General features: G+C 47.7%; 2 protein-coding genes across 2 annotated transcripts; one reads left to right on the top strand and one right to left on the bottom strand.

Moving 5' to 3' along the window:
• Nucleotides 1-850: 850 nt before the first annotated feature.
• Nucleotides 851-13,082, bottom strand: mul1 (mitochondrial E3 ubiquitin protein ligase 1). Its single transcript, XM_070860661.1, has 4 exons — nucleotides 12,936-13,082; nucleotides 11,101-11,188; nucleotides 7,857-7,977; nucleotides 851-3,373 (listed from the first exon to the last, which is right to left on the bottom strand). The coding sequence occupies exons 1-4, from the start codon at nucleotides 13,047-13,049 to the stop codon at nucleotides 2,644-2,646; spliced, it is 1,053 nt and encodes a 350-aa protein (XP_070716762.1). The 5' UTR covers nucleotides 13,050-13,082; the 3' UTR covers nucleotides 851-2,643.
• Nucleotides 13,083-14,671: 1,589 nt separating this feature from the next.
• LOC139229344 (uncharacterized) lies at nucleotides 14,672-16,494 on the top strand. The gene is made up of 3 exons (XM_070861052.1): nucleotides 14,672-14,963; nucleotides 15,626-15,781; nucleotides 16,028-16,494. Exons 1-3 carry the CDS (start codon nucleotides 14,936-14,938, stop codon nucleotides 16,483-16,485), a joined length of 642 nt encoding a protein of 213 aa, XP_070717153.1. The 5' UTR covers nucleotides 14,672-14,935; the 3' UTR covers nucleotides 16,486-16,494.
• The last annotated feature ends 2,309 nt before the right edge of the window (nucleotides 16,495-18,803 follow it).

The raw sequence follows: 18,803 nt of genomic DNA, 5'->3' as shown, positions 1-18,803 counted from the left end.
CGAGGCTGGGTCAGGCCGCTGGCTGAAGGGACCCAGAGTGTGTCGTTGGGCCGGGCCGGGAAGGGTCCCGGAGTGCGAGGCTGGGTCAGGCCGGGAAGGGTCCCGGAGTGCGAGGCTGGGTCAGGCCGGCTGGCTGAAGGGACCCGGAGTGTGTCGTTGGGCCGGGCCGGGAAGGGTCCCGGAGTGCGAGGCTGGGTCAGGCCGGCTGGCTGAAGGGACCCAGAATGCGTCGTTGGACGCGGGGGGACTACCGCGTGTGTGAAGACGTGCTTCCTGACATCACCTCCTGAACAGCCTGGTTCTAATTTTCAGAAAAGCTGTTGTTTGAGATGTGGGCACATTACAGGCCACTGCATGACACTGGAATAACAAAATATACTGTATTATAACGTGATAAATATGCTGTAGGCTGTGAATGGAAAATAATCACACACTTGGGAATTCAGTGTAACTTCTCTATGTATAATTAAGCAGCACCCAGGGTATTGAAGTGCTCAATGTTTGCCCTCTTTTGCATGTAAGGAATATATGTATTTTTTACAAAGATTTTCAAGGTCACTATTTGCCATTTAAAAAGGGGTGGGGATGGGGGGGAAGGTCAGGCAGTGTCTTAATGCCGCTCCCACAGCGACACAGGAAATCAGCTCATGCTGTTTTTAAGCTCAATTATTGGGCGCTTGCTTTGTCTTTCCAGGATTGAAAGTGATGCACTAAGTAACTACCGTCGCAGACTGAAATTGCTGCAGGATTCGATTTCCCTGCTACCACAGGATCATTGTGTCTTGGTGGGTTGTCACAGAAACTGACAAAATACTTTGGATGAAAAAAATGCAATTAAAACAAAGAAAGGTCTTATCATAATTTGTTTGAATTAAGACTAAAATTGGAAGCACAGCAAATAAGGAATAACGCAACAGTGTTCAGAACTATTTGCATCGTTTTGGATACTGGGTCAGCTAGGCAATTACAATTAGCATGGGAACAATACAAAAGGCAATAGCTGGGTATCGAAGTGGCTTGGGAAGTAATGCAACACAGGCGATAGCAAATGGGCCGCCCTTTTTATAGCCCACCCACCCTGTGCTGCTGTCATTGTGAAATAGTGACTGTATGATGGTTACTTTGATAACCTTGTTCAATTTACATGGGGAATAAGTTCATTTTAGAGATACAAATCTGTTGCCATTCTTTACTTGATCTCTATGAAGCCAGTTATTATATGGTTTTCAACCAATATTGCTGGAAGATTATCTTTTCTATTCATATTATTTGGGTTGTTTAATGCAGTACAGCTCAAATAGGCCAAGCACGGCATTGTACATGAAGCCCGGCTTTTACAAAGCTAAATTTCCCGCAGTATGATGGGAACAATTTTTAGATAATCATCCTTACTGTAACAGTGAATGGGAATGAAATGAGGTTTTCTAACCTGAACAGGGCCTCAGGTGGGATATATATTATTTTAGCACACCCATCTGTATACTAACTGCCCACCAAACACCATCATTATTCACATACCTTCATCCAACTAAATGGATGTTAAAGCCATTAATAAACACATTGTTTGACTGACAGCTTTGGGGACGATATACTCACCAGCTCTTGTATCTTTGGTTCAAAAACAGAGTATTTTGTCACTATTTTAAAATGAAGTCGACTTATCTTTTCTTCATATCTTTAATAAACACAATCCAGTCTAGAAACAATCAAAACCAGCTCAAAAATATCATAAGTGCACCAGTTGTGTCAAACTGGATCTTTAACTTACTTATTGTAGTATGTGAAGGAAAACCAGCCACCACAAATAAAGTAACAGATAGTAAAGTGCATGATTACAAACAGACTGGATTTGAATTTCTGCTACAAGCCAACATTAGTAATGCTGTCTCCTTTAGTAAGATCAGATCAATGTACCGAAAACCACGGGCAAAAATAGATGAGTATTTTTTGCAAACCTCATGAGATGAACCCATTACATACAAGAGTCTGGTTTACTGAAGCAGATTGATCAGCAAGTGTATTTGGAAAAATTAACAGCCGTTGGTAAAGATGCTGCTGGCACTAGTTCAGATTCTATTCACTCAGGAGCTGGTAATGCAGCACGTCAGCAGCAAGCCCATCGTGATTCTCTCTTTAAATAAAACATTCTGGACACAAGAAAATGTTCAACCAGCCAGGAGCAGTGACCATGTGACACCAGGCTTTGAAGATACAATGGTCAATCGTCCTTCCCAGAGACTTTAGTAGTTTTTGGACCAAACACTGAATTTGCAGCATTTACACAAGCTGTACCATGGGACCGTGTCACGGATGAATAGACATCGTATTGATAAAGTAAAATTTCATTAAACAGCCTAAATTTTAAAAGGCTTCTAACTGCAATTCATAATGATGGGATGCATACTTAGCTATTTAAATATTAATTCTGCGTTTCAGCAAAGTGCACTGATACAAAGGGAGATGGAAAATGTAGAACAGCCAAATAACAGATAAATGAAGAACTGTAACTATCCTAAACATTGATTTTTACATCAGTTTTTACACAAACTAATTGTACCATAGGTGGAGGATGAAAGCAGTCCGTGTTCCTACACAATGCACGTTCATTATAGAAAGAGCTGTAAAAAATAAGTGTGTGAATATTTAACTATTGTATAATGGGACTATTCTGGAGATAATATTTCTACAAATGGGGCATTTCCTAGGAATAGGCAAGGCCTCATAACAATCAGCACAAGAGCACACATGCCCGCATTCCAGGAAAACACAGGACCGCTCCCTGGTCAGGCAGATGGCACAGGCATTGTGTGGGACCTCGCCTTCAGTTAGGTTAAGCTCCTGCAGACGTTGATTCTTCACTGCCAACATTTCTCTCTGCAGCCTTGACTGCTCCCATTCCATTTTGTAACGTTTATACTGTCGCCGTAATATGAAAAATAAGGTTGCACAAGTTGTAATTCCGAACACCAGTGTCAGGATTTTCCATAGCTTCACCCTGGACTCCTGCTTTCGAACCAGGGACTCAAAGTCCAGTCTACTCAAGTAGTACTGCAGACCTTGTTTTGGAGGCTGCAGTTTAATACAGTTATTGTCCAATACAAGCTCCCCAACCCCCGTTACTATGTCTCCATCTCGGAGCATTTCTTCAGTCTCTCTGATCCCCTTAGGCCGTTCACCACTGATGTAATGGCCGAGTATGTCAGTAAATGTCTGCACAGCAGGGTGAAACTTTTCATACACCGTTTCCAGGTCAAGTTCAGATGACTCCAAGGGTTTTATCACCCTCACCGATATGTTAGGGTTGCCATCAGCAGGCACAAGATTAAAGGGTACAGTATTAGTCCTTTGATGAATAATCCTTTCACAGTCATTCCTGTTGAAAGCAAACACAGTGAGATCTGCAGATAAAGGACCAGCACCAGCAGCTGACACGTGCAGTATTACAAGTCCCCAAAATACTTTTTATTCAATGTATTACCAATTTTTTCCAAGAAGAAAATACCATAAGTTCTTTGCCATGATTTTCTAAAATGCTTTACCACCAAGGAGACAGCCGATCTATACATTGGCAATAACAGGCAGGAAATTCATGGCGGGGCAGTATTCGCTTCTATTAAATGTCGAACCAAAAGGTGCTCCTCCGAGATTTTCGTTTTCAATTCACACACTTTGATATTTCAAACAAATGTTAATTTTACAGAATTAAAGCTATTAAAATGTTAAAAGTAATTTATTACTCTAATATTATCCTTAACTAAAAGAATCATGTGATATAATTTGCTTGCCCATCTCTCCTTTATTCCAATTTTAAATACAAAAACCAGACATGTGCGGATTGTGGAATAAACATAAGAACATAAGAAATAGGAGCAGGAGTAGGCAATATGGCCCCTCGAGCCTGCTCCACCATTCAATACGATCATGGCTGATCTGATCATGGACTCAGCTCCACTTCCCTGCCCGCTCCCTATAACCCCTTATCCCCTTATCATTTAAGAAACTGTCTATTTCTGTCTTAAATTTATTCAATGTCCCAGCTTCCACAGCTCTCTGAGGCAGTGAATTCCACAGATTCACAACCCTCGAGAGAAGCGATTTCTCCTCATCTCAGTTTTAAATGGGCGGCCCCTTATTCTAAGATCATGCCCTTTAGTTCTAGTTTCCCCCATCAGTGGAAACATCCTCTCTGCATCCACCTTGTCAAGCCCCCTCATAATCTTATACATTTTGATAAGATCACCTCTCATTCTTCTGAATTCCAATGAGTAGAGGCCCAACCTCCTCAACCTTTCCTCATAAGTCAATCCCCTCATCCCCAGAATCAACCTAGTGAACCTTCTCTGAACTGTTTCCAAAGCAAGTATATCCTTTCGTAAATATGCAAACCAAAACTGCATGCAGTATTCCAGGTGTGGCCTCACCAATACCCTGCATAACTGTAGCAAGACTTCCCTGCTTTTATACTCCATCCCCTTTGCAATAAAGGCCAAGATACCATTGGCCTTCCTGATCACTTGCTGTACCTGCATACTCTCCTTTTGTGTTTCATGCACAAGTACCCCCAGGTCCCGCTGTACTGCGGCACTTTGCAATCTTTCTCCATGTAAATAATAACTTGCTCTTTGATTTTTTTTTGCCAAAGTGCATGACCTCACTTTCCAACATTATACAACATCTGCCAAATTTTTGCCCACTCACTTAGCCTGTCTATGTCCTTCTGCAGATTTTTTGTGTCCTCCTCACACATTTCTTTTCCTCCCATCTTTGTATTGTCGGCAAACTTGGCTACGTTACACTCAGTCCCTTCTTCCAAGTCGTTAATATAGATTGTAAATAGTTGGAGTCCCAGCACTGATCCCTGCGGCACTCCATTAGTTACTGGTTGCCAACCAGAGAATGAACCATTTATCCCGACTCTCTTCTGTTCATTAGCCAATCCTCTATCCATGCTAATATATTACCCCCAACCCCGTGAACTTTTATCTTGCGCATTAATCTTTTATGTGGCCACACAGCCCCCCCAAAAACAAATGAGGGGGAACATTGGGTGGTGCCGACACCCACAATCTACTGACTCAACTGAGCCACAGCGCCACTCTTAGTGTACCAACTAAGAATGCTGGCATGGGAAGGCAGTGCAGGTCTGAAATAAAAACTGTATTGTTAAAATGAATGACTATTTTCAAAATAATCGCAAGAATAAAGCTGTAATGTAGAAGAGAAAATTCTATGGAAGCACACCTCTCACAATGAACATTATGCTAAATTATCTTTTACGTCTCTGTATTCACCCCAAACAACCATGGGACAGTGAAATCTTAATTTTCCCACCAGAAATGGAAGGGACCCCACCCTCAGACAATAGCGGATAATTCAAAAGGCCCAGATTTTGGTCTTGTGTGTATAATAGCCTAGACGTGCGAGTGCCATACAAATGAAAACTAATGGAGATGAAACAGAAGAAGAAGCTGTACAATGATGTGATCTCTGCACAGCTTTGTCCTGCAACATTTCTAGTAGATCAGAGCATGTGTAATGGAAATTTCACTGTACCATTTAAACAATTAATCCATTGACACAAATTCCACCAAGCTGGCTGCAGAACATAAGAATTAGGAACAGGAGTAGGCCATCTAGCCCCTCGAGCCTGCTCCGCCATTCAACAAGATCATGGCTGATCTGGCTGTGGACTCAGCTCCACTTACCCGCCCGCTCCCCATAACCCTTAATTCCCTTATTGGTTAAAAATCGATCTATCTGTGATTTGAATACATTCAATGAGCTAGACTCAACTGCTTCCTTGGGCAGAGAATTCCACAGATTCACAACCCTCTGGGAGAAGAAATTCCTTCTCAACTCGGTTTTAAATTGGCTCCCCTGTATTTTGAGGCTGTGGCCCCTAGTTCTAGTCTCCCCGACCAGTGGAAACAACCTCTCTGCCTCTATCTTGTCTATCCCTTTCATTATTTTAAACGTTTCTATAAGATCATCCCTCATCCTTCTGAACTCCAACGAGTAAAGACCCAGTCTACTCAATCTATCATCATAAGGTAACCTCCTCATCTCCGGAATCAGCCTAGTGAATCGTCTCTGTACCCCCTCCAAAGCTAGTATATCCTTCCTTAAGTAAGGTGACCAAAACTGCACGCAGTACTCCAGGTGCAGCCTCACCAATACCCTATAAAGTTGCAGCAAGACCTCCCTGCTTTTGTACTCCATCCCTCTCGCAATGAAGGCCAACATTCCATTCACCTTCCTGATTACCTGCTGCACCTGCAAACTAACTTTTGCGATTCATGCACAAGGACCCCCAGGTCCCTCTGCACCGCAGCATGTTGTAATTTCTCCCCATTCAAATAATATTCCCTTTGACTGTTTTTTTTTCCAAGGTGGATGACCTTACATTTTCCGACATTGTATTTCATCTGTCAAACCTTAGCCCATTCGCTTAACCTATCTAAATCTCTTTGCAGCCTCTCTGTATCTCTTCACAACCCGCTTTCCCACTAATCTTTGTGTCATCTGCAAATTGTGTTACACTACACTCTGTCCCCTCTTCCAGGTCACTGATGTATATTGTAAACAGTTATGGTCCCAGCACCGATCCCTGTGGCACACCACTAACCACCGATTTCCAACCCGAAAAGTACCCCTTTATCCCGACTCTCTGCTTTCTGTTAGCCAGCCAATTCTCGATCCATGCTAATACATTTCCTCTGACTCCGCGTACCTTTATCTTCTGCAGTAACCTTTTGTGTGGCACCTTATCGAATGCCTTTTGGAAATCTAAATACACCACATCCATCGGTACACCTCTATCCACCATGCTTGTTATATCCTCAAAGAATTCCAGTAAATTAGTTAAACATGATTTCCCCTTCATGAATCCATGCTGCGTCTGCTTGATTGCACTATTCCTATCTAGATGTCCCGCTATTTCTTCCTTAATGATAGCTTCAAGCATTTTCCCCACTACAGATGTTAAACTAACCGGCCTATAGTTACCTGCCTTTTGTCTGCCCCCTTTTTTTTTTAAATGGACGCGTTAAGTTAGCTGCTTTCCAATCCGATGGTACCTCCCCAGAGTCCAGAGAATTTTGGTAGATTACGAGTGCATCTGCTATAACTTCCGCCATCTCTTTTAATACCCTGGGATGCATTTCATGAGGACCAGGGGATTTGTCTACCTTGAGTCCCATTAGCCTGTCCAGCACTACCCCCCTAGTGATAGTGATTGTCTCAAGGTCCTCCCTTCCCACATTCCCGTGACCAGCAATTTCTGGCATGGTTTTTGTGTCTTCCACTGTGAAGACCGAAGCAAAATAATTGTTTAAGGTCTCAGCCATTTCCACATTTCCCATTATTAAATCCTCCTTCTCATCCTCTAAGGCACCAACATTTACTTTAGTCACTCTTTTCTGTTTTATATGTCGGTATTGCATTCCGTCAAATATCCCCTTCTGGTGTCATTTCTGGGACTGGCGGGGTTTCAATGGAGGAATCTAAAACGGTGAGACTACAGCGACGACCCGGGGCAAGGGCTCAGGGGCAGAGGCGAGAGGCCGGGGGCAGCATGGCTCAGCTCACTTGACATAGCACGAGATAAAGCACTGTGCTATGCAAGAATACAAGGTGCCAGATCACAGTTTAAGCAGCCCGACTGCAGAATCCCGAAGTACCAGAACACCAGTTACATTAGATCAAAAGCAAAATACTGCGGATGCCGGAAAACGGAAAAAACAGAAAATGCTGGAAATACTCAGTAGGTCAGGCAGTGTCTGTGGAGAGAGAAACAGAGTTAACGTTTCAGCTCGATGCCTGACATTATGGATCCTCTTTGTTTGTTACAAACTTACCAGAGATGGGTGGTTCGATTCCACACCATTTTATGCTCTTGTAAAACAAGTCGCTGTATCACTCCTTTGCAACCATCCACGAACTGGCTATTCAAGGTCTCTTTGACAGACATAACTAAACCTAAAGCAAAAAAAAAAAGTCTATAATTGTTGTTACAATGGGCAGCAATTTGCACAAATACCATGGGCCGGATTTTGGGGTAATAACTGCGTGCTTGTCAGTGCTCACCGTTACTGCAGGGTAAATCGGACAGCAATACCTACTCCTACACAGGGTGTGCTGTTGCAGCCCACCAATAAATTCAGCAATGAATCACTGCAATGGCATGACCTTGAGGCACTTGCTCACTATAGACGACGGAAAAAGGACTAGTGCATTCAGGAGTGAAATTTTAACAGTGTAATAATACTGCTGAACAATCTCTGTGGCCCTGAAAAATTAATTTTACAAGTGTGGAGTCACATTCCCTAAGAAAATTAATGTTGCCTTTATGTTTTCTGTCTCTCTTCTCTCTCTCCCTTAATCCCATCCCTATTTCACAATCTTTATTTCGCTTCCTGCACGTGATTTAAATCTAATTTATATTTCCTGCTTTATACTTCTGGGTTTAGACTCTGCACGTCTCAGTGAGGATTCTCCAATCTGATTGGTTGAAGAGCCTCGCTGTTTCTTGTCCTGTCCATAGATGTCACAGATCCCCTGTAGAGGGTGGTGCACTGGAACAGGCAGCGGATTGGAGCAGGTCTGAGCACACAGCGGGCAGCTGTTCGCGGGGTTCCCCACTGACCACACAATCTGGGCCTGTGTTAAGCTCCAGACAATATTCTTTTAAATTACAATCAAGAATATTACTTCAATTAACATACAGTATATGATCAGTACTGGATAGCTGATATAACTAATTTCACTGTGTTCACTTATACCTGTATGGGTTCAACTCCCAACAAACCAAAGTTTAACTCAACAAAAACGTAATATTGGTTTAATAAGTGTCTGAAGCCACAAGAATCCCTACATTTGGATGTATAACCAAAGGGCCATAAACCTGGTAATGTTACTGGGAGACCAAAGCTACCAGCAACCTGAGACTGTGGGTCTCTATAAAGCAACCTGGACATTGAGTGGATCAAAAAGTCACAGCATGAGCTGCAATGACAGCAGATAACCAGTGGATGGAGCAAAACATTGGGATTATTTCCCTTTAATATTGTTGCATTCATGAACTGGTTAGACCAGACTTGGAGTACTGAGTGCTGTGTACAGTTCTGGTCTCCATATTATAAAAAGAATATCGAGGCACTGGAGAAAGTGCATATATCTTTTACTAGAATTATACCAGGACTGAGAAGTTATACCTGCCAGGGAAGCCTGAACAAGCAGTGGCTCTTTCCTCTGGAAAAGAGAAGGCTGAGGGGTAACCCGATGAGAGGTCTTTAAAATGATGGAAGGGTTGGATAAGGTCGACGTAGAGATACTGTTTCCACTTGCAGGTGAGGCCAGAACTAGGGGCCATCAATATCAGACAGTCACCAATAAATCCAATGGGGAATTCAGGAGAAACTTCTTTACCCAGAGAGCGGTGAGAATGTGGAACTCGCTGCCACAGGGAGGGGTTGAGGGGAATAGTATCGATGTATTTAAGGGGAGGCTGGACAAGCCAATGGGGGAGAAGGGAATAGAGGCATGGGGGAAGATGGAGAGGGGTGGGAGGGGGCTGGTGTGGAGCATAAACACCAGCACGGAGTGGTGGGCCCAATAGCCTGTTTCAGTGCTGTAAATATTATGTAAGAATCATAAAATCTTACAGCAGAAAAGGAGACCGTCGTACATGTACCGGCTCCTTGGAAAGTGCTATCCAATTAGTCCCACCCCCTCAATCTTTCACCATAGCTCTGCAATGTATTGCCTTTTCAAGTATATATCTAATCCCCTTTTGAAAGTTACTATTGAATCTGATTCCACTGCCGTTTCAGGCAGCGAGTTCCCGATCACAACAACTCGCTGAGCACAAGATTTCTCATCTGCCCTTTGATTCCATTCTTTCTATGGAGTCCATCCCTGTGACAGACCCATCGCCGAACAACAGGAAGCAAAGCAACAATGCTCCTCTCTGAGCTTTTACTCAGCACAGAATCCTCCCTCTGCAGTCTTCTCTCAGCCTCGAGGCTGCACGCAGTCACAGCCTCAGCCTCAAGCTGCTTTTTGACAAAGACATTGAATGTTAAACTGATGAGCTATAAAGGCGCTGTTTTTAAATAAAGCAACAAGTTCCAAGCATTTTAAAATCACAGCAGAACAGTGGGATGGAAAGTTGAATCATGCTTAATGCCAACCAATGGTCAGCGGTTCAGGGATCTGCTCAGCTTGAGCACTTGGTGATGGAAAATCTGTGCTGGGTCCCAGCTGCCCCCAGCTCCACTCCTTATGAGTTTGGGGGCTAATGTACTGAATTCCACTCCTCTCCTCAGCATATTGTCAGAGCTCGTGGCCAGAACTGCTACCTCTGTACACTGGGGGCCCCGAGGGGCAGAGTGGGGGGGGGGGGGGGGGCCTAATGGGTGGGGGGGGAGGGGCAGAATGGGGTGGGGGGGCAGAATGGGGGGTAGGAGCAGAATTGGGGGGGGTGGAGGAGCAGAATTGGGGGGGTGGAGGAGCAGAATTGCGGGGGAGGGGCAGAATTGTGGGGGGAGGGGAATAGGAAAGTGGCTGCAGTGAAAGAGGGTAATGCGTGAATTCTGGAAGGGTGGGAGCCGAGTACCAGCTGCACCAGGTTAGAGGGAGGCAAGCACGGCGGAAAGAGAATATTGCCAGCGTGAAATGGGAGGGTTGGAACTATGAGACTACGGAAGGAGAGATCAGAAGAGCCTCAAAGGGACCTTCAGAGCTCGATCCGGCTACCAGCTGGATTCTTATTGGCCATTCACCTCCAACCATCTCGAACTGCGCAGTATGTCGGTGTGGATTTTATTAGCAGGCAATCCAACCAAGGTGGCTCAAGGACAATTTTCGGAATTCATTAAACCAATGTACCAGTCACTAGCTGAGACTACAGCTGCAAGGTCAAATGATTCTCTCATTGCTGCAATGCTGCACCGTTTTATTCAGTGTGCAGAGATATATGACATTTGACATCTTTTTACAAATTGTAATCATCAGCCTATGTATGCCATTCTGAAGCATTGTCACCCTTAGGGATTGCAAACCATTAACCCTGCCTGTATTGAGAAACAGCCAGAAACATACCTTCTATCACAGCATACGGAAGACATTTTCCTGGCGTATGCAACAGAACAGTCTTGAGATCTTCATCTAAAGGAAATTTTGGTGCTTCCTAAAAATTAAAAAACAGATTTCGACTAAATACGGTGTCTAGACTGACAATCATCGAAATTCCAGTACCGGCTTGTAAAGCATGTAACGCCATGTCGTGTAATAAAATGATTGGAAGAAATTGGCAGATATTACGGTTAACATTTACAAAGTGACAAAAACTAAATATTCCCAGTGCTCCACAACCATTGTTTGAGCCCACATTTCCTAATCACAGGCCCAGGGGGGTTAGAATCTTTAACTTTTATATTTAATGTTCATTTAATACAGAATAAAACTAAATAACAAGATTCAAGCTTTTGATGACAGAATATTTCCAAATATTCCAGCAGCAAACAATAAATGAGAATCTGTGGATTACAATGGCCCTACACCTTGGGTGCACAATGAATTGAGGTTGAAATGATGCCACTGAGCATATTACCCCAGTTTTCAATATTACCGCAGCTCGCTCTGCTTCTCAAGCTTTTTGGAAAAATTATATGTTATAAAAAGTTTTGGGGAGGATTGTAAAGGTTGGAAGGTTGTGGCCATGGTCTGCCAGTTTTGCAGTTACAAGCCGGGTCTACCCGCCCACCCGCCCTGTGGACCAGAGAGACCCGGGAGAAGCCGGTGTCCGCCACCCACTTGTGGTCTCTGGCCCGGCGGGGAGACGCTGACCCAGCGCAGGAACGGAACAAGTTAGTCCCCCAACTCCGAGCCCCTTGGCCAGAGGCTACACTGTGGCTCGGGGGGTCTCGTGGTCTCGGGGCATGGGGGGTCCCGGTGTACTGGGAGTCCCGGGGGTTTTGGGGTAATGGGGGTCCAGGGGGTCGGGCGGTCCCGGGGTACTGGGAGTCCCGGGGCACTGGAGGTCCTGGGGTTATCGGGGTACGGGTGGTCCCGGGGGTCTTGGGGTACGGGGGGGTCTCGGGGTATGGGTGGTCCCGGGGTAAGGGGGTCTCGGGGTACGGGCGGTCACGGGGTACGGGGGTCCCGGGGTACAGGGGAATCCCGGGGTACAGGCGGTCTCGGGGTAAGGGGGGTCTCGGGGTAAGGGGGGTCCCGGGGTAATGGGGGGGTCTCGGGGTATGTGGGGTCCCGGTGGTCTCGGGGTACGGGGGGTCTCGGGGTACGGGGGGTCCCGGAAGTTTCGGGGACGGGGGTCCCGGGGTACGGGGGTCTCGGGGTACGGGGGGTCCCGTAGGGCACGGGGGGTCCCGGGGTACGGGCGGTCTCGGGGTACGGGGGGTCTCGGGGCATGGGGGTACGGGGGGTTTCGGGGTACGGGGGTCCCGGGGTACGGGGGTTATCGGGGGTCCCGGGGGACGGGGGGTCTCGGGGTATGGGGGGGACGGGGGGTCTCGGGGTATGGGGGGGACGGGGGTCTCGGGGTAAGGGGGGTCTCGGGGTACGGGCGGTCTCGGGGTACGGGGGTCCCGTGGTACGGGGGGTCTCGGGGTAAGGGGGGTCCCGGGGGGTCTCGGGGTACGGGGGGTCCCGGGGTAAGGGCGGTCTCGGGGTACGGGGGGTCCCGGGGTAAGGGCGGTCTCGGGGTAAGGGGGGTCCCGGGGTACGGGCGGTCCCGGGGTACGGGCGGTCTCGGGGTCTCGGGGGACGGGGGGTCCCTGGGTACGGGCGGTCCCGGGGGTTTCGGGGTACGGGCGGTCCCGGGGGATGTCCCTTTGGCCGCGCGATTTAAAAATCCGATTTTAGCAAAAAATAACCCGCTCCCGGGCCCGGGGCCGGGCCCGGGGCCGGGCGCTGACCTGGAGGCTCCGGGCGGCGGCCCGGTGGCGGCGGTACCGGAATAGTCCGAAGGCGGTAAGGCCGAGCCCGAGCCCGAGGCCCAGGGCCGAGCCAGGGGAGGGGCCGCCCGCCATCGCCTCACCCCCTTCCGGGGGAACGCCCGCCCCTTCCTGCTCTGGCCACGCCCAGGGGCGGGGCTCCGGCATGGGGAGGGGCGGGGCTCTGGCAGGGGGCGGGGCCCAGGAGGGGGCGGGACTATTGATGACGGGGGTTTCGCGGACTGGGGAAAGAAGTGGGGGAAGTGGCAAAGGTCGATGGCGGGGTCGGGCCCGCGGGGAAGTGATGAGTGCTCGGGCTGCTGCTGGTGCAGTGCCGCTGCGGGAGGCGCGGGGCCCGGGGCCCGGGGCCCGGGGGACACACACAGCCGACACACGGCACGGTGCAAATACATCGCAGGTCCGGCTCGATCCAGAGGGGTCAGAGGGGAGGGGGTATGGCAACAGGATGGCAGCCATCCCCACAGGTAACACAGAAGTGTTCTATTGGCATATAAATAGTGAGGGGGGGATTGGGGGCCAACAAGGAGAGCTGTGCATGGAGGGCACGGCTCAGGGACTTTGCATCTGTCTTCACCAAGGAAGAGGAGGCTGCCACAGACATAGTGAAGGACAAAAATTGGTAAGGATGAACACTAGAAAGGCTGGCTGTATTTAACTTAGAATAAATCGCCAGGACCGGGTGGGATGCATCCTAAGATGCTGAGAGAAGTGAGGAAGCAGAGGTACCGGCCATAATCTTCCAATCCTCCTGAGAAACGGGGATGGTGCCAGAGGACCGGAGAATTGCAATCTTAAAGACCTCTATCATGTCACCCCTCAGCCTTCTCTTTCCAAGAGAAAAGTGACCCAGCCTTTTGATCCTTTCCTGATATGTATACCCTCGCATTTCTGGTATCACTCTTGTAAATCTTCACTGCACCCTCTCCGGTGCCTCTATATCCTTTTTATAATATGGCGACCAGAACTGTACGCAGTGCTCCGTGTGGTCTAACCAAGGTCCCATACAGGTTTAGCATAACTTCACTACTTTTCAATTCAATCCTTCTAGAAATAAACCCGAGAGCTTGGTTTGTTTTTTATGGCCTTGTTAATCTGTGACACAACGTTTAGTGATTTGTGTATTTGTACCCGAGATCCCTTTGCTCCTCTACACCATTTGGATTCTTATTTTCGAAGTAATAAGTGACCTCCTTATTTTTCTTACCAAAATGTGTACTTCACATTTATCTGTGTTGAAATTCATTTGCCAATTAAATGCCTATTTTGCAAGTTTATTGATGTCCCCCTGTAATTTGTTGTAATCCTCCTCATTATTGACTATCCCCCCAATTTGGTGTCATCCACAAATTTAGAAATTTTGGCCCCGAAATTCATCAACTGCTGCTCCCGCCCCTTTCTCGGCGTTACCCGTCCAGTCCTTGCGTTTTTACTGCCTGCTACCGCTGGGACCGATTGGGCGCGAGATTCATCCCGGTTTTCTCGGCAGGAGCGGGAAGCAGTAGTGGGAGTCGGCAGTAGATGCAGGCCTCTCGACTCGGGAAAGATCGGAGGCCGTGCGCTGCGCATGCACGAGATTTGGGATTTTTTTTTAATGCTGATCTCACGTTTCCCGCGATTGGGGCGGAGGGGTCAGCTGTGCACACAAAACCTCGTCACTCACCTGACAGTTACAGAGGGAAGTGAGAGAGAGAGGGAAGAGAATCATCAGCCATCCACCTTGAAAACCATCGAGGGGTAAAACCGCTGTGAGGAAGTTCATACAGGGCGGCCCAGGTCTCCCTGGTTCACTGATGCTGAGCTGGAGGCACTTGTCTCTGAGGTGGAACGTGTTACAGAGAGCTCACCCGGGATAGATGTGGCAAGCCAGTCCCACCCCGATATAAACGCATTTGGCGGGAGATTGGGAAGGCCGTGTCCGCAGTGGGCACCATGGTTTGTGATGGAGACCAGCGCAAGAAGAGATGAAACGACGTGGTCACGGCAACAAGAGTAAGTAAAGATCTTATTGTTGCATTCCCGTACTACTCAAAGTATATGTGGCCGTTGTGTGAGAGTGAGTAAGTGAGTGTGAGTGAATGAGTGTGTGAGTGTGTGTTTGTGTGTGAGTGTGTGTGTGAATGAGTGTGAGTGTGTGTGTGAATGAGTGTGTGTGCGAATGAGTGTGTGAGTAAGTGAGTGAGTGAGAGTGTGTGTGTGTGCGAGTGTGTGTGTGAATGAGTGAGTGAGAGTGTGTGTCTGTGTGTGCGAGTGTGTGTGAGAGTGAGTGTGTGAGAGTGAGTGTGAGTGTGTGAATGAGTGTGTGTGAGAGTGAGTGTGTGAGAGTGAGTGTGAGTGTGCGAATGAGTGTGTGAGTGAGTGAGAGTGTGTGTGTGTGTGAGTGAGTGTGTGAATGAGTGTGTGAGTGAGTGAGTGAGAGTGTGTGTCTGTGTGTGCGAGTGTGTGTGAGAGTGAGTGTGTGAGAGTGAGTGTGAGTGCGAATGAGTGTGTGAGTGAGTGAGAGTGTGTGTCTGTGTGTGTGTCTGTGTGTGCGAGTGTGTGTGAGAGTGAGTGTGTGAGAGTGAGTGTGAGTGTGCGAATGAGTGTGTGAGTGAGTGAGTGTGAGTGTGTTGCATCTGCAAACCGGTTAAAGATTGCGACTTTTATTTCTGCAGTGGAAAAGAACAGCCAATGCCTGAAAGCAATGTGGCACGGTGGGGGTGGGGGAGGGGGCCCACCAGAGGTTATCGAGGTGACTGATGTCGAGGAGCGTGCCTTGGCGTTGGTGGGTGCCACCACACAGGGTGATGCCGGTCCCATGCTACAGCATGGTAAGTTGATCAAAATCTCCGGTCTGTGATACGCTCATGTCATGCAAGGTCACGTAATGTGATGTCAAATGCATTTTAATGTACTGTGTGTCGGCCATTTAGGGCGTGATGATGTAGTGATGGTAGTCCTTAAAATAAGACTGTGACACGTCACGGTACTCAGGTCAGCATTACCACCCCCTCCCCTGACCCCCGCCCCCGCCCCCGCCCGCTGCTAAACACTGAAATGTTGTCTTGTTCTTGCAGGTGATGATTCGGAGAGCACTGACAGGCACCCCATTCACCTCTGGCATGCAAAGGCCCTGTGCAACAGTAACACCGTCCACCTCGACCCCATCAGGAGCCCGCCCCAGCAGCTCCATCCTCCCCACAGCCCCCCCTTAACATCCCCCATAGCCCCCGCCTCCACCTCCGCAACCCACAGAGAGACAGACCAGGAGGAAGAGCAGGGAGAAGGCCTAGTGTTTGTCCCTGTTAGTGAAATAACTTATTCCCTGGAATACGGAGTGAGCTTTGCGAATCATAAACGGTTAATTAAACAGAGCGCTCTGGGAGAGACGCTGTGGACTCCGCAGTCACAGCAGCTGACTTCTCGTTTAAGCAGAGCGGAGCACAATCATTTATACATTGAAGTAAACAGGTATAGAAAATCTCATTATTATACAGAAAATCTCATTATTGATAAGAAATCGCCTGACCCATGAGTCATATAACTGCCACCGCCTTTGTCTGTTTACATGACATCTGTATATGATTATACGGTTAAAGGTTTATGCTAGAGTGTGACCTCATCCCTATTTGTGCAACTGGGGATTTCCCCCCCCTGCTGCCAAGCTGCCACTTGTCTGATTTCCCAACAAGCTCTATTTACTCCAACAGTCCCTCCTGTGGTTCATGGGGACAGGAGGAGGCTCCCATCCCTCTGAACCATTATGCCCTGGACCCTTCTGCTGATGTAGTTCCTCTCGCCACCTCTTCTGGTGTTTTGCTTGATGTTCAGCATGTATGCGGTTCGCCAATCCTGCGATCCCCTGCTCTCAGGCTGTGGTGGTCCTACAGCCAAATTCCTTTCTTGTGAGTGTTAGCAATGTTGGAGTAACGGGATCTGGGCTGGATCACTTGTTGATATTCCGCGGCAGCGGCTGGGACTATCGTTTCTCCCATTCTGGCACAACAGCACTCTACCAGCATAACCATGAGACACAGCACTATTATGACAATAACAATTGTAACAAATCCCTGCATCGGGGGGTTCCTATTGATCCCAACCAGCAGTTCGTCCATCCCAACAGGAAGGAATCCGGCCTTTATCGAGCCTTTGCTGCCTCTGTTTAGATGTGGTTAGCTAAATCGTGGATAGTCTCCAAGCTATCTGGGATGTTAGTGCAACACTATCTTCCAATTATCGTACATGTGCCTCCCTTCTCGGCTAAGATAAAGTCTAGAGCCATCCTGTTTTGTAAAACCATTGTGCATATTGCCACGGTTTCGGTGCTTATGCCTTCCAGCGCTTCACCCGTATCATTGGCAACCTCTTCGAGTTGGGAGGCTAGGAGTTGTATTTCGTTTGCTCGGGCAACACCATAGGAGGGTGCTATGATGGCAAAGAATCGGGAGGTCTCACTTATTTCTCTTTTTGCCAAATGAGGGTGTTGTGTCAAAGAACTCAGATGGTGTACGTATGGGACCACGTAAGCCAGGTAGCAAGACCCGGTCCACTTCAGTGGTAGCCAGGGGTACGCCTTATGGCCACAGACAAAGTATGTCCCATTATATGGGCTGTATGGTGTTACCACCTCAGGGGCCCATGCATCAGTCAGGTTGCTACCATCCATAATGTTCTGGAATATTATGTGACTATTATCAGCGTCAGCAGTTATGTTAAAATTCTGGGAGCCCTTACTACGCCCCATTGTTTGCCCTCCAGTCTGGTTTCTAATGAAACAAACCGACCCGAGTGGTACCCCTATTCCTGAGGTATTAGTAAGAACCAGGAACGGGGGCTGACAACTTGTATTGTACTTGGGCTGGTCCCATCCTGTGAAGGTTTTTAATGGGTGGCCTATTTGTTCTCATTCTGCCGCACTTCCCTTTATACTAACTATATACCTTCCATCCCCGGTGGCTAGACTTCCTTCTCTTGTCTCATCCATGGAGGAGGCGTTCTGGTTGATGTACCATTCCGCACCTCTGGCAGGTTTAGCGGTACGGGCCTCAGCGGAATACCTCCCTCAGCGTGAATTGGGACATGTGCACATACCCAGCAGCTTGACAAATTCTGAGCTTTAGCATACGTATGTGACATATACAAGAACATGTTAACATGTAATTCCCGTTTTCTCTGGAGGGCCGTACCTTTTCCCCATTGGCTAACGCCGAGGAAGCGAAACACAGATAAAGTGGACAGTACTTTCATTCTCATTGTTACTTATTACTCGACACTTTAACAATCTCCCAAATCTGCGCGCAACGTGTTGATAGAAGATGTGTCAGGGCCTTCCTGTCAATGGTAATAACGAGGTTTGTTAAGTGTTAGGGCTCATATATTTTAAGCTGGGACCAATGTTTCCATTGTCCCTTTCCCTTAATGTCCACACAAGCACAAGTATCACTGCTAAGCACGACCTCATAGGGTCCTATCCATTTCGGGGCGAAGCCCGGTTTTCCTGGTATGACCTTGACCATTACCCTTGTCCCCGCCGGGGGTACTTCAGGGAGAGTGGTCAACTTAAGGTTATCATCTCTTTCCTTTTGGTCAGAACGAACCGTTTTCCTCATATCTGCCAATTGCTGACTCAACTCGATGAGGTAGGTTCGCATTCTATCTTTCAATGGGCCCACCTCCGTTCCTCCCGTGGCGATGCCCTCGGGCAGCAACATTGCCCGCCGGTCATCAGTTCATACGGGGTAATTCCGGTAGTGCGATTGGGGGATCGCTCTTAATTTCATTAGGATTATAGGCAACACATCTACCCAGGTTTGTCCGGTGTCCCGGATGGCCTTCCCCAAAGCCAATTTTAAT

The sequence above is a fragment of the Pristiophorus japonicus genome, chromosome 18 (genome assembly GCF_044704955.1).
Source record: "Pristiophorus japonicus isolate sPriJap1 chromosome 18, sPriJap1.hap1, whole genome shotgun sequence".
In the NCBI taxonomy this organism is placed as follows: domain Eukaryota; kingdom Metazoa; phylum Chordata; class Chondrichthyes; family Pristiophoridae; genus Pristiophorus; species Pristiophorus japonicus.
Note: the sequence above shows the minus strand (reverse complement) of the source record. Positions and strands in the feature narration are given on the sequence as shown.